General features: G+C 46.4%; 1 protein-coding gene across 1 annotated transcript in view; it reads left to right on the top strand.

The window, feature by feature from the left end:
* Positions 1 to 23,746, top strand: part of slc26a6.1 (solute carrier family 26 member 6, tandem duplicate 1) — a gene marked incomplete at its 3' end in the record, with an annotated part of 163,432 nt that overhangs the window by 7,697 nt on the left and 131,989 nt on the right. Inside the window, 2 exon segments of the mRNA XM_084333505.1 lie at positions 13,525 to 13,606; positions 15,816 to 15,963. Coding sequence (XP_084189631.1) covers positions 13,525 to 13,606; positions 15,816 to 15,963 — 230 coding nt within the window.

Raw genomic sequence — 23,746 nt, 5'->3', positions numbered from 1 at the left:
CGGATAGTCCGGTTGGTTTGGGGTGGTGTGAAAGCTCATTCACTCTTGCAAGTGAACCCTGCTGCGGTTCATTTGAGATGTGAATGCAAAGCGGACCAAAGGCAGGAAAAGACCCAAAAATCGAATCTTTTTTTATGAGAAGACTGAAACATATGTATATAATGAAACACACAATAGTTTTTTTTCGATTGCCTAAGCATGATTTTGAAAACGGGGCCCGGTGTTTCAAAACACACAATTAGCACAACCACACACACAATTATCAGAACACCTCAGATCCTTTGCTAAATTAAACACTTGTCAAAACCATACACGTTACATAATGACTTAATTCTGTTTGAACCAGTTACACACACTGCTGTGCTTAACCTAAAACACATTTAGCAATTCTACTTCTCAGTGATTAGAGTACTGTAAGTGAAGTACGCAGAGAATGTATTGTATATTTTCACGTTCTCTGTGTACAGTACTTCACTCTCCTTCCATTTTGGTTGAAGACAGGTGAACTCACCTGCTGCATTTTTATAGTGCTTAAACCTGATTGTGTATCTACAATTAAGCAATGGTGTGTTTGCGCATCTGATGGCTGTGTTTAACCAATTGGCTCATATGTGGTAATTTGACATTCTGTGTCTAATGTAATGCAAGTGTGTTTAGTGTTTTGCAAATCACTGTGTGTATTGTTTTGCAAAAAGTGAGGCTGACATTGTAGGGGTGCAAATCTGGGCCTATATTTTGCTCCTTGAGTGTAAGGTTTTGATAATTGTGTAATACTTTTGATTTGAGTGTTTATGCAATTGAAGAAAACTGTAAAGACTAGAGATGAACTGTTTATTTATTTTGTACATAGGCTGTGCATATGTTTGTTTGTTTGTTTATTTGCTTATGTGTATGATTCTTAACTGTGTTTTTATTTTGTTATTGGTGTATATGTGTATGTATGTACAGTATATGTATATATATTATATATATGTATATATATGTGTATATATGTATATTTGTACTCCTGTTGGGGCTTCTTGGACCAGATCAATGTTTTATCTGGCTAAATAAATAAATAAATAAGAAACTGATGATTTGGTCCTGTTAACTTTGAATTTTCTATGGGGACTGCCCAGATCCCTCTCATGGACCTGGACCTCACTTTGAGAACCTCTAATGATTCTAGTTATTCAGTATTCATCTCTAATTACTCTAAAATTGCGTATTTCTGTGCTTAAAAAAAAAAAAAAAAAAAAGGGGGGGGGGGGCTGACCCCCCCCCCCCCCCCTCCACCCCCCTGGGCTGAAGCCCCCAATGTTTTCTAACCCTAAAAACGCCCCTGGTGCGCAAGCACAGGAGCGCTGTCAGCAGAATTCAGCAGAGTAGTTGTTTTTAATCTAATTGTTAATACATATATATCGCTATCAAAGAATGCTCCCACTACAGAATCATTTTATATGACCTCACTACTCACTCCATGTATACTGTATGCATATGGTGAGCATATTTTTATACTCTATCATAAAATTTTTATGTAAGATTTCTGGGGTAAGGTATTTCAATACACCAATATATCGCTATCAAATAAACTCAGAATTCAGGGAACAAAACTGTTGCTTTTAACCATGGATTTATTTATATACACTCCATGTATACTGTATGCATATGTTGAACAAAAAAAACATTGAACAACATGTTATCAGTTATCAACATTCAAACTTATTTACAGTATTTATTTACAGTTTTGATTGTACAGTTGTACAGTCCCCCCCCCCCCCCCCACCCACCCAACCACCTCCAATGTACAATTCCCCCCCCCCCCCCCCAACCTCCTCCAATGTACAGTTTCTACGTCAAATGTATATATACTCTCTTTTCTGGACTCTTTTGGTATCACAAACTGTACTCAAATTTGAACATCTGGTATGTCATAAATGTCTAGATGTAGCAGTATCTGAATCTGAATCTAACACAAAACACCTCAAACACATACCCAGTTGTCAATATCAATGGTCATGCCAAGCCAGTAAAATCTCGAGCACATTGCAGTGCGGGTTTTCAGCTGTCCTGTATGCCCACCGATTGGAGAGGAGTGGTACTCTTTGAAGAGTCTTCGTCCATCCTCTTTGGATTTGACTGCTCTTCTCTTTTCAAAGAAGAGCTCTCCTTCTGCAGTGAACAACTATAATCATTAAAGAGTTGTTACAGCTGGATGTCGTCAGCTGGGTGTCGTCATCGTCACATTTTGGTGTACGACATTTTATCATCTACTTTATACATGCTTTATACATTCTGCTGCAAAGCCAATTACATGCAAATATTTACATGCTTATACAGTAATAACTTATGTATGTACAAATATGCGGTCCACCTGTTCTCCATTGCTATACAGACCAGGGTCGGGATAAGTATTATTAACACACAAGTGATTTTTGATGCATAAAAAGTGATATTATTAACACACAAGTGATTTTTGATGCATACAAAAGTGATTTTAAAACAAGATAACGCTAAACTCAGGCCTATATCTTTTTACAGCTGCGTGTTACAGCTGGATGTCGTCAGCTGGGAGTCACATCGTCACATTTTGGTGTACGACATTTTATCATCTACTTTATACATGCTTTATACATTCTGCTGCAAAGCCAATTACATGCGAATATTTACATGCTTATACAGTAATAAGTTATGTATGTACAAATATGTTTTAAGATATTGCTCACCATCAACAAGTCAAACAATACGTTCGGCTGCAGAATATTGTGGCTGAAAACGAGTGGAAAAGGATTGTGGGTCATGCGCATGCGTGCGCAAGCGCAGGAGCGCTCGGCAGTAGAATTCTGCAGGGAGTAGGATTTTGCAGAACACCGGCTTTCTCTAGTTTGGAACAACTCCTGAATGCAGCTTGGAAGTGAGTGGTTATGTGCTTTATACATTATTAGTGCAGTGCTAAGATCAACAAGATCTTCCAATTTTAAGGTTAACTTAGTAGTAGTAGGCACTGCAGCCATAGTCCAGTTCCCAATTCCAGTTGTATCGCCAGTGCCTTGATCAAGGCAAGCAGCAGGAGTGTGTAGCCAGCATGCGTGTCCTTCACGCTGTGGGAGGAAACCGGAGCAGCCGGAGGAAACCTGCGTGAACACGGGAGAAGATGCTTCTCACAGAGAGAGGCCTCCTGCTGAGGTAATACAATAGCTGACACAGAGAAATACACAAGAGGCCACGCTGTTTTCCCCAGCAACGGAATTCTTCTGGAAAGGTCTATAGAATTATGGTTCCCTCACACGCTGGGATAGAAAAACAAAAAGGAGCTGCCTGAGATATGATGATGTCTGTCAATCACACGCTCTAACGGCTGACATCCTCTCCGCTTAGCTATAAGCTTCTTCGACAGTACTTTTAAATTTGATAAACAGGTTAGCTCGGTGGTTAAGACTAGTTTTTTTCCGGGAGCTCCAGTAGCTCACCATGTACCTCGACGCGAAAGCGTCGGGGAATACCGTGCTGCGTCACGGATCTGGTTGACTCCGAGTTCGATTCCCGGACCCGCCGTCATTTGCCGAATGTCTTCCCCTGTTCTCCCTCCCGTTTCACCCTGCATCTGTCGGCCATGCTTGACCAGAAAAGCGATAAACGCTAAAAAATGAAGTTAAAAAAAATAAATAAAAAATACTAGTTTTTTTCCACATCAGACTCCTCAAAGCCTATCTCTCCCAGAAGGATCTGGAGAGGGTAATCCATGCCTTCATTTCAACCCGGCAAAATTATTGCAATGTGCCTACAATTGGTCCAAAATGCAGCTGCCCATCTTCTCACTGGTACCAAAAAGCGTGACCACATTACACCAGTCCTGGCTTCACTCCACTGGCTCCCCGTCCGTTTCTGCATTAATTTAAAATGACTGCTGACTGTTTTTAAAGCTCTAAAGGGCTGTCTCCATTATACCTTGCTGAGCTCCTGCGCCACCACACCCCATCCAGAGCCCTAGGGTCTGCTGAACAGAGCTGCTGCTGGCTGGAGGTGCCCAGGACCAGGCTCAAAACCAGGCGGGACAGAGCCTTCGCTGCTGCAGCCCCTCGGCTCTGGAACAGCCTCCCCCACATTAGATCTGCCCAGAGCCTAGAGGCTTTTAAACCGCTGCTTAAAACGTACCTTTTTCCCCTGGACTTTGACCAGAGTTAGCCTGCCACCTGTACATTATGTTTGCTGTTACTCTGGACCTTTTATCTATTTTTCTTGTCTCTTTTTATTTTGCACCTTGCTCTTGTTTCTTAGTGGCTTTTTCTGAAATGTTTGTGTATTTTATTTGTTACTGCATACATGTAAAGCCCTTTGGTTGGCTTTTAGTCATTGTAAATGTGCTATATAAATAGATCTGACTTGACTTGACTATAAACTTATTGCACCAGTTTCTGAGCTGTAAAACACCTCTGCTGCATCTGCAGTAAATCCTGATTTGCTATATAAATATTATATTTAATACTGAAAATGTAAAACTAAAATAAATTCAATGGCATAAATGAAAACCTGTTATTATCGTATTTTAAAATGTCTGTAAATAAGATGTTTTTCTGCATTATTTATCATCTGCTCATTCATATCCTATGAACGTCCGCCTCCCTATTCACCATGTGATCATGACAGTCATCTCTGTCATCAACGGATGTGTTTACATGCACATAGCATTCAAGAGCTCATATCCTCGATAAGATCTGCTATAAGCTGTAGATATGCATCGTCATATCCTGCTCATAAATATCTCTGTATACATAAATAAATAAATATGTTTAGAATAGTTCAAATATAACCACGGACACTGAACTCACAGAGTAAATGTGATGGTGTGTGCCTCAGATAGTGGATATCAGTAGGAGTTTTAAACCCGTCTCTGCCAGGTATGGACTCAGTATATCCGCTATTACATTTTGGTGTCTCTGAATTGTGATGTTATTTTGTCTCAGTAATCGTAAACAGGATATTATTATTTTTGTCTGACTTTGCTGACTCCAAAACAGAATACTAGTACTCCGAATATCAGCAGAATATTAATATCAGCATTGTTGAAGTCAGAGGTTCTATGTAGGATTGTTAGTAACTGTCTAACTGCATATATAACTGTTTCCACTAGAGGGCGCTCTAGGCGGAGCCACTCAAGACACCACCAGGTGGCGAGTATAAATAGAGATGTCTCCTTCTCTACCTCTTTCCCCCCAGCCTCTCAGTGAGAGGAGACCTCATGTGCTGCTGCTCATACCATGTGAATGAATAAACCACGCCGCTTAAAGGCTAAAGATAGAAACCATGCCTCTTGACCACATTATTTTCGCCCTATAGCCCGATTCTGTCAACAGGTTATGGGCCCAGATCACGCCAGGGCAAAATAATAAGGGTAGCAAGCTTAGCTAAAGTATAGGCAAGGTTAGTGCCGGGAGCACCGCGTGGCTAGACGCTAGGCCAACAAGAGCTAAAGCTACGCCTACCATCAACCAAGAGGATGGCGACCAAGGGAAGGAGCAAATGGCCCTCATTCAATGGAAAAGCAGAGGACTACGAGCTCTGGAAAGAGCGCATGCTATGCTGCATGCACGGTGCGGGACGGAAGGAGACGATCTAGACAGCCCCCACGGGAGACCTGACGGCGGAAGAGCAAGCCCTGGACGACCAGCGTAACGCAGACGCGTACTGTGAGTTAGCGCCACTGCTCGACGACACCAGCTTGGGGCTGATATTCCGCGACACTAAAGACAAAGGCCGAGAAAGCCTGGAGGTGTTGAGAGAGCATTACATCGGGCGAGGAAGTCCCCGAGTCGTGGCCCTCTACATAGCACTAACGGCCCTGAAGAAGGGGCACACCGAGACTGTGACCGAATACGTCAACAGAGCGGAGCATATCACGACGCCATTGAGGAGTGCAGGAGAAGCACCAAGCGGTGGGCTAATGATTGCGATGATGATGAGAGGACTACCGGAGCTGTACAAACCGTTCACACTCCTGGTAACACACGGTTCAGCGGACATGACGCTGGGACAGTTCAAGGCCAAGTTTAGAAACTTCGAGGCCTCAGAAGATACCCACCCAGCTGCCACGGAGGCGGGAGAGAGGGTGCTAAAGGCCCGAGCGACGCCAAGGGAGAGGACCAGGACCACGGCGGAACTGGCGTGTTGGCGATGCGGAGAGAAAGGCCATCGGAGAGGCGACTGCACAAAGACTGTCTGGTGTAGCTTCTGCAAATCCACGGGGCACACAGACAGAGCGTGCATGAAGAAACACGACCAGAGCGCGTGATACGCGCATGGACAAGATGGCGGCCATGGACGAGATGGCGGCCATGGACGAGACGGCGGCCACGGACAAGATGGCGGCTACTGACAAGATGACGGCTGTGGACACGATGGCAGCGACGTGAGACGTGAGACGGATCTAGACGACGCCTGGAGAATAACAGGACAAGAAGACTTCGCTTTCGGGGCGCGGACAGCGTGCATCGCCAGGCTGGCACAGCTGCAGCGGGCCCAGAGGAGGGGACTGATCGTGGACACAGGTGCGTCGTCCCATGTCATCAACGACAGGAGTCGGTTCAAGAACTTTGACAACACTTTCCACCCGGAGAGGCACAGCATGGAGCTGGCAGACGGGAAGCGCACCTACGGGTTGGCGCAAGAGAGAGGAGACGCACGGACAGTGGGGGGCGCCGGCGTACGGTGACGTTAAAGAACGCTCTCTACGTACCATCGTTCCCACAAGGACTATTCTCTGTAATAGCTGCTACTGCAAGCGGTGCCAAGGTATTCTTCGATAAAGGTAAACATTTTCTTGTAGAACCTGACGGTACACGGTTTGACATAAAGATGTACCAGAGAATATATTATCTGCAAACGGAGTGTAATGATAACGACAAGTGTAATGATAATAATGATATGTGTAGCGTGACGGCCAGTCACGATATTCAGACATGGCACGAGATTATGGGTCATTGTAATTACGAGGATTTACTGAAACTGCAAGCAGTGACAGAAGGCATGCACATTGAAGGTGAAAAGCGTAGACCTGACAAAAATTGTGCAGTGTGCAAAAGGGGGAAGTTTACTCAACCGAGAAACAGAAATCCCACAGAAAAAGTAAAGGTACCACTTGCATTAGTTAACATGGATCTAGCCGGTCCAGTAAGCAACGAGTCCATAGGAGGCTTTAGATATGTACAGTCTTTTACAGATGTGTGCACAGGGGCAGTGTTTGTTTACTTTCTCAAAGCAAAGAGTGACACACTCCAGGCCACGGAGAAATTCCTGGCAGGCTAAGCTTCTTCCCCCAGGCCATCAGAGCCTTGAACAATGAACATTGAGAGACACAGAAACTGAACTATCCACACACAAGCACACACAAGCACATACACGACACGCACGCTGAGCACGCTCACACACTAGCAGCCACTTTAACACTCATGCCGCACACACGCACACTTATGGCCAGAGGAAAGGCCACTTTAAATTAGTATAACATCAGGAACAGTGTATTGCACTACTAAAGCTACCTAGCATGTCCTATATGCTCTGTAAATACTATGTACAGATACCGAGATGGCACACCATGTACCTGTTTATTGCACTGTTGTTGTTATTGGATTCTTTAATATGTTGTACCACTGTATTTTTATTGGATTCTATTATATGTTGTACCACTGTATTGCACATCGTCGCGGGCAAGACCAGCCGCATTTCATTGTATACCTGTATGCCGTGACAATTAAAACTCTTGACTTGACTTGACCTTATGGTAACGTAGGATGCTTGAGGTCCGACAACGAAACCGAGTTCACAAACAGAGAGTTCCAATCACTGTTGAGAAGGTACAAGATAAGACACGAGACGTCACGTCCATATCCCCCACACCAGAACGGAGTGGCAGAGAGGAAATGGCGCACCCTTTTCGAAATGGCTAGGTGTAAGCTAGTAGACAGTAACTTACCTAAGAGCCTATGGCATTATGGGTGCAAGAAGCCGCTTACACCAGAAACAGGTGCTTTAATAAGCACTCGGGCACCACCCTGTATACAGCACTGACAGGAAAGAAGTGTAATTTAGCCAGAATGCACCGATTTGGATCAGTGTGTTATGCGTACCTGCAGGACAGGGGAAAGCCCGAGTCCAGATGTGTAAAAGGACTCTTTGTAGGGCACGACAAGGGAAGCCCCGCTTTCCTAGTTTATCATTCCGGTAAAGGGAGAGTGCAGAAACACATGCTAGTCAAGTTTGTCACAAAGACAACATGTGAGAGCGAGACACAGACAGAGGAGCCAGAGCTGGACTCCAGAGTAAGGTGTGTAGAAACAGAGACACAGCAGCCCAGTGTACTTAGTACGGTCGTGCAGGCAGACAGTCAGCCACCCCCAGAGGGCGATGACGAGGAGCACCCTAGGGTGATGTCAAGTGCCCCAAGCAGTGGGAGGTATCCCTCAAGGGAACACAAACCCCCAAAGTATCTGACAGACTATGCCCGAAAAGGGAGTGACGAGGATGACACTTACCACCGTTGATTACTGCTACAGGGTAGTCAGTGGGGTACCCCCAACCTTTAAAGAGGTCACATTGTCCCCCGAATCAAGTAAATGGGAGAGAGCAAGGGATGAGGAGATGAGGTCCCTAGAGGACAACCACACCTTTGCTCCAGCCAAGTTACCAGAGGGCAGACAGACAGTGGGAGGGAAATGGGTGTATTCAACCAAGTTACCAGAGGGCAGACAGACAGTGGGAGGGAAATGGGTGTATTCAATCCAGGAGGGTATTGAAGGCCACGACAAATACATATTGAAATTCTTTATTTGGAATTACCCCTTGAGATGAACCATCTCGTTTTCAAGGGGGTCCACAGCTTACAGAATACATAAATTATTATGTATTAAACATAACAAAACAAAAGAAGCAAACAAAAACCAAACACAAAACAAGATAAAATTAATAATAAACAGGTTCAAACAACATCAAACAAGAGGAACATAAGACAATCAAACAACAAAACACAGAGCACATATTCAAGTGATTGCTTCAAAGATCTGTTATACTATTATTGGTGGAAACATGAACAAGTGAGAGGACAGCACAGTTGGTTGGTAGCTAATTGCTTAAATGCTGAAGGAGGGTACTCCATGTTTAAATACTGAAGGAGGGTGGCTACACTGCTTAAATGCAGGAGGATGATACTCCAGGTTTAAATACGGGAGGAGTAGAATCCAGGTTTAAATACCTGATTAGAGTAAGTAAAGTTTATTTATATAGCACCTTTCACAGACCAGGGTCACAAAGTGCTTCACATAGTAAAAACATCAATAAAATGCAAAAGATAGCAGCATGGTAAAAGAAAATAATTAAAAACGTGAAAGATCAGGAAAAGCCAAAACAGATAAAAATACATAAAAGATTTACATAGAGCATAATTCGCCAAACGCCTGTTTAAACAGCACAGTCTTTAGCTGCTTTTTAAAAGTGTTAACAGAGACCACAGATCTAAGGTCCAAGGGCAGAGCATTCCACAACCTGGGGGCCACGGTTTCGAATGCTCTGTCCATGTTTAAATACAGAAATGGATCCCATGTTTAAATACAAAGGTGGATGACTTACCATGTTCTCAATGATTTAATTATGTGGAAAAGATCCTGAGATGTTTTGACTGAAGTAAGAGATGTATAGAAAAGCTGTGGGTAGCCTCATTTGTTAGACAACCTGTACTCGCCCTGACCTATGTTTTGTAGTGAGTAAAATTGTCACAGTATTTTGCTGACCCCACAGAGAAGCATTGAACTACGTCAAAAACATGTTTTTCGTTATCCCAGAGGTGCAGCAGACGAACAGCTGTGTTTCAGAAAGGGCAGCAAGGGTTTAGAGCTTAAAGCCCACAGTGATACTATCAGCCTGTGAGGCAGAGTATATGTTTCTAGCTATGACAATGCAAAATGTGTTTATCTAGAACAACTGCTCGAAGTGATGGAGATAAGATTATGAATATATTGCTTAATATGTAGTAGGTAATTGGAATGTATCCTCTATACAGAATATTGTGTTTTTGAAGATCAGAGGCGTTTTGTCAACATCATTTAAAAATGATGGACACTATACATGAAGGCTGTTGTTTATGAGGGCAACCAGGGAACCATTGTGATTGCTAGGAACCCAGTGTGCCGACATAGATGTAAACATGTCGATATAGAAAATATCATCTCATCAGATCTGTCATCAGAGAAGAAAGAATGACACTGATTTATTGTCCAAACGGACGACAGGGTAGCAAACACTATGAGGAAACCTGTTCCAAATTGAAATTGAAGAGATTTGCAAAGGTCATGTTTAATGTGTAAATATTGACTGCCATACTCTATTGATGTTTTGGATTATATTATTTCCTTTGTAAAATGTTTTTTGGAGAAGTTATCCAGTATGCTAATACAACCCTAAGTGGGAGTGTTGAAGTCAGAGGTTCTATGTAGGATTGTTAGTAACTGTCTAACTGCATATATAACTGTTTCCACTAGAGGGCACTCTAGGTGGAGCCACGCAAGACACCACCAGGTGGCGAGTATAAATAGAGATGTCTACTCCTACTCTACCTCTTTCCCCCCAGCCTCTCAGTGAGAGGAGACCTCATGTGCTGCTGCTCATACCATGTGAATGAATAAACCACGCCGCTTAAAGGCTAAAGATAGAAACCATGCCTCTTGACCACATTATTGTCGCCCTATAGCCGGATTCTGTCAACAAGCATAGTTATGTTATGAGTAAATGGACTGCATTTATATAGAGCTTTTATCCAAAGCGCTTTACAACTTATGCCTCACATTCACACATTCGCACACTGACGGCGGAGGCAACCATGCAAGTTGCCTGCTCATCGAGAGCAGTTAGGGGTTAAGGGTCTTGCTCAAGGACGCTTTGACTTGCTGCTGGGAGGAGCCGGAATTGAACCGGGAACCTTCTGATTACCAGACGGCCACTCTATCACTTGAGCTACTGTCTGTTACGATGGCACCAGGTAAGAGTGTAGAGTTCCAATAGTGGTTGGCAATAAGGAGACGGAGAGTAGGTTCTTTCTTCACAATTCGGGTATCCTCTTTATTAGGAACAACCGTAGAGCAGTTTAGGTAAATAGGAGTACTGATCAACAGAGAACAAAAGGAAAGAATGCTAGTTACTGCAGCACTTGTCTCTTGGTACCGCCTCATACTGGTTCTGGAGATTGTGTGAAGAGCCGACGAGGAACAGAGAAGACAGGAGTCATTTGAGGGCAACATACCAGACATTCCACACGTTCCACAGAGTGACAGCCAATACCAGGTGACAACCTATAATACAATCAAGTGAGAGGAAAGTGACAGGTGACAGGATGGTAGCCGGGATCTCAGGTCAACCAGACCCGAGAACCCAGAACGTTACAACTGTCGCCCCCCAGAACGTGGAAGTAGATTGAATAATGGTCATTCCTGTTGAAATAAGCATGTATGTATGTATAGCCATATGGCTAATGCTCTCCAGGTTGCTTAACTGTACCAAAGGAGATTACCACAATAAACCAGTTGGCTGTATTGTATCAGTTGGCTAAAGTGACGTACAACAAGTGCAACAGTACAGTAAGCTCAAACCCAAGTAACCCCAAATAAGAGAATAATGTTTATCAATCAACCAATCAATCAATCAATCTATCTATCAATATACCAATCCATCAATTGATCAATCAACCAATCAATACATAAATTGATCAATCAATCCATCAACCCATCAACCCATCAACCCATCAACCCATCAATCCATCAATCCATCAATCCATCAATCCATCAATCATCAATCAATAAATGTCTGATAATAAGAAGCTTAAACTTACTTAACCATTGAGTCAACCTTCAAAAAACCCACTACCTGTCTCCATAGTGACCGAAACTCAGTAAAACATATATTTTTCATGTATTGTTCAATATTTATTTCATGAATATCATTATTAACTTCAGTCCTCACCATACATATTGAATATTTATTCATTTTCAGGATTTTAACCATTTCTTAAATTAGGGTTAGGGTTGGGGTTAGGGTTAGGGTTAGGGGGTTAGGGTTACCCTAACCCTAACCCTTAGGGTTACCCTAACCCTAACCCTAACCCTAACCTGTCCAGTTCTGCGACTAGGGTGAAAGGTGTGACACTTGTTGTTCACGTGCTTAATAGTGATTGTTTTTCAAAAACAAACATGGATTATTGTAATGTGAGTCCAAGATGTGATACTGAGCAACTTTTTTGGCATGTAGAGAAAATCTAGCCAACGCTATCCACAAACACACATAAAAAAGTTTTTTTGACCAGAACTACGACAAGGGTGACTCCAGGGTTAAGCTTAAACCATGTCATTGATTGGTAGAGTCCTTTCTCAGTACAATCCATGCTGTACTTCATACTAACTCCGGATAGTTGGCTACAAAACCAACACAAAGTCAATGCGGTCAAGCTCCTGTCTGTACAAGCTGACTATGATCTACTTTGTGTGCAACTGTTGGGTGCAACTGTTGACTTTGCATTGGTTTGGTATGAGGAACTTTGTATTAGTTTGTGGCCAGCTATCCGCAGCTATTAGGCCTATGAGGAAAGAAGGAAAAAATCTGAACTATCCCTTTAAAATAAGTCTGCAACGAATATGTACAACAGGGAAGAAGGCAGCAATGTTTTTTTGGTTCCGCACTCTTTTGTGGGCCTATGGGCACAATCAACTCTAAAATTAGAGCACCGTATTAGGAGAGAGTATCCTTTCTATCCCTTCCGATTCTATGTCTCTGTCTCTGTTTGTCCTCAGACAGTCCTGGGCGCCTGTAGCTGTTCCGCAACCGTTCCTACTTCCGGGGTAGGCCTGATTGGCCCCGACAGGCACGTGACCCGCCGCGGCCACGCCCCGCGGCAGCCCCAGGAGCAAGCGCGCTACTGCTGGAGTTCGCTTCGCCTTTCACATCGCTGCCGTTCTCCCGGTACATTCTGAAGAGCACACCGCTGTATGTTGGAGAACCAGCGGTACATTCTGAAGAGCACACCGCTGTATGTTGGAGAACCAGCGGTCTTCCTCACTCGAGTGAGACTAAAGCCGTGCACAGCTCAGCCCTGTGAGACGCTTATGTCTGCGGGGTACAGTAAACGTTTCTCCCGGTACATTCTGAAGAGCACACCGCTGTATGTTGGAGAACCAGCGGTCTTCCTCACTCGAGTGAGACTAAAGCCGTGCACTGCACAGTCTCTAACAGTGTAACAGTAAGAAGCATTTTGGATAAAAGTATTCTGTACTTCTGTATGACAACAATGTATACCTTTCAAATGTTAAATGATTAAATGATACACAGCGAAATCTACGCTCTCGCCTCTCATCCTGCTTTTGCCAACGGCAGCGATGTGAAAGGCGAAGCGAACTCCAGCAGTAGCGCGCTTGCTCCTGGGGCTGCCGCGGGGCGTGGCCGTGGCGGGTCACGTGCCTGTCGGGGCCAATCAGGCCTACCCCGGAAGTAGGAACGGTTGCGGAACAGCTACAGGCGTCCTGGGCACCGTGCTCTCTGTGCAGATGGACCTGGCAGGACAACATGGAGTGCAGGTGGTGGGACACATACCCAGTGGGTTAGTAGGAGACAATAATTGTCCTCGTCTGTCTATCGGTCTCTGTGCTTCTTCCAAGTTCATCCAATAGCCTTTATCCTATTTTCACCCTATAGCGCTTGTCTCCCTATGCTTTCTCCTTTGTTGTTGTTGATCTTAGCTCTATTCTATTTAAATCTTTAAAAAAAAAATTATGTACCCCAGTTGCTATTGCATGTGCATACCAGCTATTTCGCCTGTTTTATTCTCCACCCATCGATTATCCATAGCAACACTATCACAGACATCCAAAAAGGGGGATCCCCCCTTGAGCAGCCATTCTAAGGTTTCTTATTCCTTCTTATTATTGCTTTCTATGGTTTTTTCCTATTGTTTTTAGTGAGTTTTTCCTTACTTTCGCTGGGGTATGTCTGGGACTGGGAGTGTTTTGGATTTCATGATGGGTTTTTTGTTCTTGATTTATTGTGATGTTTCTTCTGTTTAAAAAAGACTTGTCCAGCCCATGGGGACATTAACGTGTGATTGCAGGCTTTACAAATACATTTGATTTGATTTGATTAAGTTCTGACTGGTGGTAGCCTGGCAGACGCAGTGGATCAGACCAACTCTGTTTAATTTATTCTTTGTTTATCCTTCCATTCAACTCCTGCAAGAGTTAATTTCCCACCTTGAAACAGATTAACATGTGAGAAACCTATTTGTGTTTGTCTACTGAGTACATTGATTTACTCTCAATTAAAATGTAATCTCGATCAAAGCACCAGTCACACTGATGTCGGTGGCCATGCAGCGAGAGCAGCTGTGCCTGTTTAATTCCTGTTTTATTTCCCCTGGTCTCTCCTTCCCTTTCCTGTAAAATATAATCAACATTTTCTAGGTCAGTACTATGCACGTGTTGTTTTTCTGCTGAGTCTACTGCGTATGGCATTTTTTCAGGCCAAATGAGCAACACATTTGTACACGAGTTGTGCGAGTGTCATTACATTAGCTACAATGCATTACATTATATAGAAAATGTGGATGTCCAAGGCTAGCTACAGTTCTCTGTTAGCTGGGATGGCATTATAGCTGGGAGGTCTATATACTGTATACACTGTATATTTTTAAGTTAATCAAAAAAAGATTCCTTGCAGCAGTATTAAAGAGTAAAAGAAAATAGATAATTTTGATTGAAATAGAACCATGCAATACCGTCAAATACTGTTATGCCGTCAAAACTCTTTTGGGCATATCATCCAGCCCTATATGGCATAATTGATAAAAAAAAAAACTTGGAATATCTGCTCTGATTTAAAATAGTGTGTTTCATATGTGAGCAAATCTAGGCTATATCCTACAGCACTACAGTAATTGCAAAGCCAGGCTATAGCCAGGCAATGGAGCAATGGAGGCAGGCAATGGAGCCACTGTATTGATTGTCTGTCTGTCTGTCTGTCTGTCTGTCTGTCTGTCTGTCTGTCTGTCTGTCTGTCTGTCTGTCTGTCTGTCTGTCTGTCTGTCTGTCTGTCTGTCTGTCTGTCTGTCTGTCTGTCTGTCTGTCTGTCCGCGGCTCAAACTACCTGTTGGAATAAATTAATTGATTGGTGTTTAACTTGTCCCTGTGTGTGTCCAGTCATTTCGACTAGCAAACGTTGTCTGTATTTAGTTGGTTAGCTTTTTAGCTAATGTGGATAGCATTTTGAATAGCATCAATGCTAGCTGGCTGGCTAGTGGCTACAGCTTTATTTACTAAATTATGGAGACTGTAATCGTCATGGTAAGAGAGGATTTGTCATGATCAACTGAAGGCGTATGCTATGGAACAATGTGTGCTTGGGTTTTCAGAAAAAGGCCATCTATGTGACGCTAATTATTTAGCTAATATTGATAGCATAGCTTGCTGGCTACAGCTCAGCACCATGCCATGGGGATACTATTTACTAAATTATGGAGGCTTTTTAATTGTCAAGGTAAGAGAGGATTTGTCATGATCAACTGAAGGCGTATGCTATGGAACAATGTGTGCTTGGGTTTTCAGAAAAAGGCCATCTATGTGACGCTAATTATTTAGCTAATATTGATAGCATAGCTTGCTGGCTACAGCTCAGCACCATGCCATGGGGATACTATTTACTAAATTATGGAAGCTTTTTAATTGTCAAGGTAAGAGCGGATTTGTCTGTCTCTTCCTCTCTCTCTCTCTCTCTCTCTCTCTCTCTCTCTCTCTCTCTCTCTCTCTCTCTCTCTCCAGCCTGTCTCCCCCAGCCTTACCCTCGTTCTCCCAGGCCAGAGAGCTCTTCATCCCCGCTCTGTCTGTGGCTCTAGTGGGCTTCAGTTTCCTCTCCACCATGGGCACTGTGTTCGCCCACAAACACAACTACAAAGTGGACTCCAGTCAGGTACATAAAGGAGACGTCTCTCCCATGGGTTTTGTAACTGAGGGGTACAATTCCCTGACTGTATTACTAGATATGATACTTACTACCACTACCTTTGTACTTAATATTCGGCCACCCAGTACACGGCATAAATATATTATCATAAACACTCTCACGTAGATGAAACGGATCCAACACAAATGTACGAAGTCGAAACAGGTCTTTATTTCTACACAGCGATGGTGTGTAGAACAAGCACTTAATCACTTAATTACATTTATGAATTGAAATAGTATGCACTTTTATGGCAAAGAGTATTCGTCGGTATATCAATAGAGAATGTCCAATCTCTGAAGGCGCAGGTGGTAAATATACGACCTGGAATAGTTAAGGAATAACAGCAATGATACTTTAATGATTATATACTAGATACACTAGAGGGGGTTAATCCGGTCGCTTGTAAGCCGACAGGAGTAGGAGGGGGGGGGGGGTAGAATCCGGCTGCCTCGTCCGGCCAAGGGTATCCCAGGTGAACCCACTGTAGTGCCGTTCAATGCGCCGGCGATCCTTGGACCACAGATGAAAGCAGGTGGACTCTTTGTGGGCCGGCTCTCTCCGGTCCACGGGGGAGAGACGTGAAGCGACCTCGTCTTGCAGAGCGTCTCCTCACCTTGCGTCCTCTCCAGGGGGGGGGGTTCCAACACACGGCAGTGTCGGGGGTCTTTATCCATGGAATAATCAAAGTATACAAAGCATAATCCGTGCCTGGGAAGGCGGGCTGTCGTCGGTAGAATAATCCGGTATACAGGTCCACTCGCTCGTCGGCTCTGGGGCTCCTCGGGTGCAGCTTCACATGGGGTCAACCACCCTGGGTAAGCAGCCAGTTCTCTGCCCGAAACGATGGGGTACTGACTACGGTAGTATTCTCACCGCACGAAGCACTATATATTAACAGACTATTATTAGCTTAATAGACCACGTCCAACTCGACGATATAGTGCCAAACATGACTATTCAAATATTAATATACACGATGTCTCAATACCGATGGTAGGCGAACTTGGCCTTACTCCCACACGTGGCGTCGCGGGGAGGCTTTACGTCTGTGACTCTATTGGAGGGTAAGAAACTGGACTGAAAAGAAAGTCCTACTTTAGTAGCGCAGTATATATACGCACTATGAACAAATAGTCCCATTAGTGGTGCGGTAGCCAGATTCCTACGCGGAACTAGGACTTGTTCGTACATGTGGAGCGGTACGTTTGAACTGGGTCTGAGGGGTATGGCAGCCTGGCACCAAGGTCTCGACCAATAGTAGAATGGAGACTATTATGGGATGTTCAGTAGGCTAGAATGGATATTCAATGCATATTGTACAAGGAATATACAAGGGATATCAGGGAATATTAGAGAATATACAAATACAATTAAATATATATATATAAATAAATATATATATTCGGTTTAATCTGGCCCTTCACAACAGCCACCCCCTGAATAGGTCCCAGACCTAATCAGTTAAACAGAGACAGATTAATCGCGTTGTCTATTTACACATAAGGGTTTGCTGTAGGGGTCAGTCAACTTCACAAAGTCATAGGGTTGTAGGGTCATGGTCATCATCGATTGTGTCCGGGAGTCGAGGCAGTTCTATGAGCCTCGCCACGGGACGGGTGTAAGTGCGGCCCTGGACGAGCACTTCAGCTGCTCGGACCTTGCCGTCGGCACCGGTGATCACTTTGCTTACGCGGCCGGCCGGCCACATAGCTCTGGGCAGTGATTGATCAATAATCATGACGACTGTTCCTTCTGTTAAATTGTCTCTCTCCTTTACCCACTTCTGGCGGGTCTGTAGAGACGGTAGGTAGTGCAGTAGGAATGTCCTTTGTTGTGCACTCTCTATGGCAGTGCAATCATCCACGTTGGGGTCCGCGGAGATAACAGTGCTCAATCCACAGAACACAGGCCTCTTATTCTCAGCCTCCTCCTGACCGGCCTCCCTCGGGACAGGCGTGGGCCACTCTTCCTCCGGGAGCTCCAGGAGTGCTGGGCCGTCACTGTAGACATTGCGACGGGTGAGGTCATCCAGGGGCATCCCCCGGGTGATGACGTCAGCTGGGTTCTGTTTTGTATCAACGTAGCGCCACTCTGTTTCTCCGGTTAACTCTTCGGTTAAGTCTTGAATCTCGGTGACTCTGACTCCCACGAAGACTTTGTACTTGCATGAGTCCGATTTGATCCAGGCGAGTACCGTCGTGGAATCTGACCACAGGATTGTTCTAGACACCGGTATGGTGAGCTCACGTTGGATGAGCGTGGCTAGGTGCGCTCCGGCTAGGGCTGCGCAGAGCTCTAGACGTGGGATAGATTGTTGCTTGCGTGGGGCTATTCTCGAGCGGGCGAGGACAAATGCTGTGTAGATCTCTCCCCCCTGGTCTTGGGCCCGCAAGTAGGCTACTGATCCGTATGCGACCTCTGAGGCGTCACTGAAGACGTGTAAGTCCATTTTACATGTCTCTGGCCTCACCGTGGGTGGGAAGTAGCTTCGGCGCATATTAACGCCTGGGAGTGAGTGGAGCTCCATCTCCCACTCTCTCCAGGTGGATGCAAGGTGTGCGGGAATGGGGTCGTCCCAGCCCTGGTCCTTGTCCCACAATGCTCGTACAATCATTTTTGCCCTGGTGGTGTACGGTAGAATACATCCTAGCGGGTCATATTGTCGGGCGAGTGTTGTGTACACACTCCGTCTGGTGGTCGGCGCCGCCGCCGGCCTTCCCTGCTCCGTAGTCAGGGGCTTGTGTCTGTAGTGAAGCGAATCTGTTTTGAATCGCCACACCAATCCCAGGGTCATCTCCTGGGCTTCTCCCGGGATTGTAGCCATCCAGGTCTCGCTGCTGGCTGCCTTGTCCTCGGAGGAGAGGCTGCGCAGTACTTGCGGATCGCTGCTGGCCCACTGCCTGAGATCAAAGCCGCCTTTGATCAATGAGGCGCGGAGTTTAATCAGGAGAGCCTCGGCTTCTTCCTGGGTTGAAAGGCTTTGTAGACAGTTGTCTACGTAGAAGCTGTTCTTTACGCTGTGTCGGACCTCTTCGTCCGCTGCTGGGTCCTCTGCTACATGTTTCTGTAGTGCAAATGTCGCACAGCAGGGGCTGCACGTCGTTCCGAAGGGGAGGACTTCCCATTGGTAGATGGCTGGGTGCTCATCTCCTGGCTTCTCTCTCCATAGGAACCGTAACAGGGGCTTGTCCGCCTCTACTAATCTCACCTGCAGGAACATTCCTTTAATGTCCCCGCTGATGGCCACCTTTTCCTGGCGGAAGCGGAGTAGAACGCCGAGTAGGGAGGGGCCGAGTGTGGGACCGGGCAGTAACTCTTTATTCAGATTTTGGGATCCGATCTGGTAGCTGCAGTTAAATACTATGCGGTCTTTACCGTTGTGATGGACCTTGTGGTGGGGCACGTACCACGATTCAGTGGTCTGGTCAGCCTCTTTAATGTCCATCTTTGTGACGTGTCCCGCTGTGATGAGCTTCTCAATCTCAGCGCGGTATACACTCTCTTGGGCGGGGTTCTTGGCTAAGCGCCGCTCCGTGTTCAGCAGGTACCGTTCTGTGGCGTCTGTCTTGGCGTGGAAAGTAGGCATTCCTTCTCGCCGCAGGAGTGGCGTGGCGTATCTCAACACGCCGTTGACCGGGACTCTCTTGGTCCCTGTCTCGAGGAGGTGAATGGCGTAAATGTCATCTTTAGAGCGAATGTCTTTCTTTCCGTTCTTAAAGGGCATTTGTTCCAAGGTCCATAGCCGCTCTACGTGTTGCAGGAGTGCGGTTTCTCCCTCTGTGACTCGGGAGTGGAGACATCTAGTGGCTGTACTTCGGTTGAGAGATTTGGCGAGCGGGCCTTGGAGAGTCCATCCCAAACGGGTCTCGACTGCTGCAGGACAGCCTCGGGGTCCGGTATGAACCCGGTCTATCGGGACAATGAGGTCTGCATGGTCGGAGCCTATCAACAAGGTCGGCATAGCATTGTCTATGAGCGGGATCGGTAACTTGCGCAGATGTGCATATTTCTCCATCAGCTTGGCGACGGGGTATGTGTACCGCGACAGTCCTATTTCTTGGCTGGTGAAAGCGTCTGCAATCTGGTACCGTCGCTCAGGCTGGCCGCTTGCTGCGATAGAGAATGAGACATTCTCGCCCTTTATCGTCTTCAAATCTCGTCTTATTGTCCGAATTGTCATTTGGGTTTCGCTTCCCCGCAGCCCTAGCTGGGCCGCAGCGGAGGCGAGCAGCAGGGTCTTCTCTGACCCGTCATCGAGGACGGCGTAAGTGTCCAGGACTTTATTCTGGTAGCTTAGTGTCACATGCACTACTTTTAGGAGTACTCGGGCTCCACTGCTGCTGGCGGGATCGATGTACATGACGCTCGCTTTGCGGCTGGATGGTGCAGGTGAAGGGCGCCGTCTGTTACTGTCGTGAAGTATGTCCAGATGGGCTCCATCGCACTTGGTGCACCTTTTCTTTAAGCGGCATTCGGCTGCCATGTGTGAGCGCGCACAGCGAAAACAGCGCTTGTTGGACTTTATCCATTGACCTGCTTCCTCCGTGTTCAGCTTGGGGAAGGAGTCACATTGCGCTAGCCAGTGTTCTTTCTCACAGTAGGGGCACACTATCTTCCACTTCTCCGTTCTGGAGGGGGTACTGTGGCTCCTGCTGCTCGGTACTGACTCCGATTGGTGCATCACAGTCACCAATCTTCTTCCATCATTTAGTCGTCTGGTTCCTTCTCTGGAGCCAGGGGTGCTCCGTCCGAATGTATCTAGCCGTAGGCTGCTGACTTCTCTCGCCAGGAAGTCTGCTAGATCGAGGAGGTTCGGTTCGGGGCCATTCGGGTCTCTGTGGTCCCTCTGCCGCCTAAAGCGCTCCTGACGAGCGGGCGGCAGCTTCTCCAGGATCCTTTCCACATTTGAGTTGGCGTAAAGTTCATGCCTCCCCTTCTCTCTTTGCGCTCCCAACATCCCTACCAGGGACTGCACTCTGATGGACAGGTCGTCCAGTGCTCGATTGTCTATTGCTGGGGGTAAGCGGTCGATGTGTCGGATCTCCTGGATCACGTAATCCCATATGCGCCCATACCTCTGGTCCAATGCTACCAGCGCTGCTGTGTATGGGGTGGTGGAAGTCGCGTAGGCGAGCGCTATATTATGTGCGCGGGGTACCTTTAAGTGCTTCAGTAGGATGGCGTATTTGTGGCGTTCATCCAATACATCCACCAACATGGTCTCCAGACACATGCGGAGTTCTGTATACTGGGCCCGGTTCTCTTGGGTGAAGTCGGGTACCATAGGCGTGCCAATGTATGACGCTGACTGTGGATACATCGGCGAGCGTTGGGGGAGAGGCCTCCTAGGCGAGTCTCCTCCCGCTCCTTGGTATGGGCTGGTACCGGCAGTGTACCATGGCCCGCTTGTCCAGGTGCTGTTCCTCGGTGCGGGTCGTGCGTCGTGCTCACCCGGGTATAGAGTCGGGGTTCTGTAGCGCAGCTCCGCGGGAGTATAGCCTGGGCTGTACCGGGCCTCCTGGTCCGGTAGAGTACTGTGCTGTCTTCGGGCGTGGTTCTCCTCCTCTTCCTCTTCGTCTTCAGTTAGGTCATCCAGTGCTTGTAGTCTCTGGTTTAGCCTCTCCACAGGATATTCTGCTCCTTCCCGGTTGCTAGGTCTCGCTTGGACCGGTGGGGGGAGGTGGTCTGTGGGGGGTATAGACCTCGTCTGTTGGTCAAGTTCAGGGTTGTTTACTCGGCTAGGGGATGCCGCCCTGGAGGTGTGTCTAGACGAGTTCCTGGAGCCTCTGGCGGAGGGAGAGGGTGTTGTCCGTCTGATCAGCTGTTCTATTAGTTGCGACTGCTGTCTGTCGCGCGCTGCGTCCCGTTGAGCACCGGCTCGTTCTCGGGCCACATTCTCTTCCATCTGAATGCGTCTTATTTCTAGACGTATCTGCTCGTGTTCGCTTCGCTGCTGGATCTGCAGTCGGTCGCGTTCAGCAGCGGCGTTCAGGCTGATGAGGAAGGCCTGCTGTAGGGTCCTCTCTGCCTCGCTGGGAGAAGGCGGTTGTATAGGGGAGCCTTCCCTCGGGGTACTCCTTGCGGAGCCTTGGAGTTCTATCTCCACGGTGCTCTCCCCGTCTTCTTCCGTGCCGAGTTCTCTCTCGGTAGCGTTGTATTCCTCCCGGGACTCATCGGGGACTACTTCTTCAGTACTGGCGGGGTGTGAAGTCATGTCTGGTTCCCACTGGTCCCCACCGTGAACTTGGTCAGTTACATTAGAGCCCGTAGGGGCCTCTATGGTCGGGGTAGTCTGGGCGTTGGGGTTAGACATACTTTTACTTTCTAGTTTTACCGCGTTTACTGTTAGTAGAAGACTAGGTTGTTGACTGACAGCGTAAGCCTCTAAGTACTGAGGGAGCCGTCGTTCGCGCTGCGGGCGTTGGTTAGGAGGATCGTTTCGTGGAGTGTTCATCATAGGCCATTTCAATATTAATAACACTATATTAATATTACACTAATTACCCTCCGGCTCGAAGGACCAATTGTAACTGAGGGGTACAATTCCCTGACTGTATTACTAGATATGATACTTACTACCACTACCTTTGTACTTAATATTCGGCCACCCAGTACACGGCATAAATATATTATCATAAACACTCTCACGTAGATGAAACGGATCCAACACAAATGTACGAAGTCGAAACAGGTCTTTATTTCTACACAGCGATGGTGTGTAGAACAAGCACTTAATCACTTAATTACATTTATGAATTGAAATAGTATGCACTTTTATGGCAAAGAGTATTCGTCGGTATATCAATAGAGAATGTCCAATCTCTGAAGGCGCAGGTGGTAAATATACGACCTGGAATAGTTAAGGAATAACAGCAATGATACTTTAATGATTATATACTAGATACACTAGAGGGGGTTAATCCGGTCGCTTGTAAGCCGACAGGAGTAGGAGGGGGGGGGGGGGTAGAATCCGGCTGCCTCGTCCGGCCAAGGGTATCCCAGGTGAACCCACTGTAGTGCCGTTCAATGCGCCGGCGATCCTTGGACCACAGATGAAAGCAGGTGGACTCTTTGTGGGCCGGCTCTCTCCGGTCCACGGGGGAGAGACGTGAAGCGACCTCGTCTTGCAGAGCGTCTCCTCACCTTGCGTCCTCTCCAGGGGGGGGGGGTTCCAACACACGGCAGTGTCGGGGGTCTTTATCCATGGAATAATCAAAGTATACAAAGCATAATCCGTGCCTGGGAAGGCGGGCTGTCGTCGGTAGAATAATCCGGTATACAGGTCCACTCGCTCGTCGGCTCTGGGGCTCCTCGGGTGCAGCTTCACATGGGGTCAACCACCCTGGGTAAGCAGCCAGTTCTCTGCCCGAAACGATGGGGTACTGACTACGGTAGTATTCTCACCGCACGAAGCACTATATATTAACAGACTATTATTAGCTTAATAGACCACGTCCAACTCGACGATATAGTGCCAAACATGACTATTCAAATATTAATATACACGATGTCTCAATACCGATGGTAGGCGAACTTGGCCTTACTCCCACACGTGGCGTCGCGGGGAGGCTTTACGTCTGTGACTCTATTGGAGGGTAAGAAACTGGACTGAAAAGAAAGTCCTACTTTAGTAGCGCAGTATATATACGCACTATGAACAAATAGTCCCATTAGTGGTGCGGTAGCCAGATTCCTACGCGGAACTAGGACTTGTTCGTACATGTGGAGCGGTACGTTTGAACTGGGT

This window comes from Notolepis coatsorum (assembly GCF_963971535.1).
Source record: "Notolepis coatsorum genome assembly, chromosome: 17".
NCBI lineage: Eukaryota > Metazoa > Chordata > Actinopteri > Aulopiformes > Paralepididae > Notolepis > Notolepis coatsorum.
This window is presented reverse-complemented; position numbering and strand designations above follow the sequence as displayed.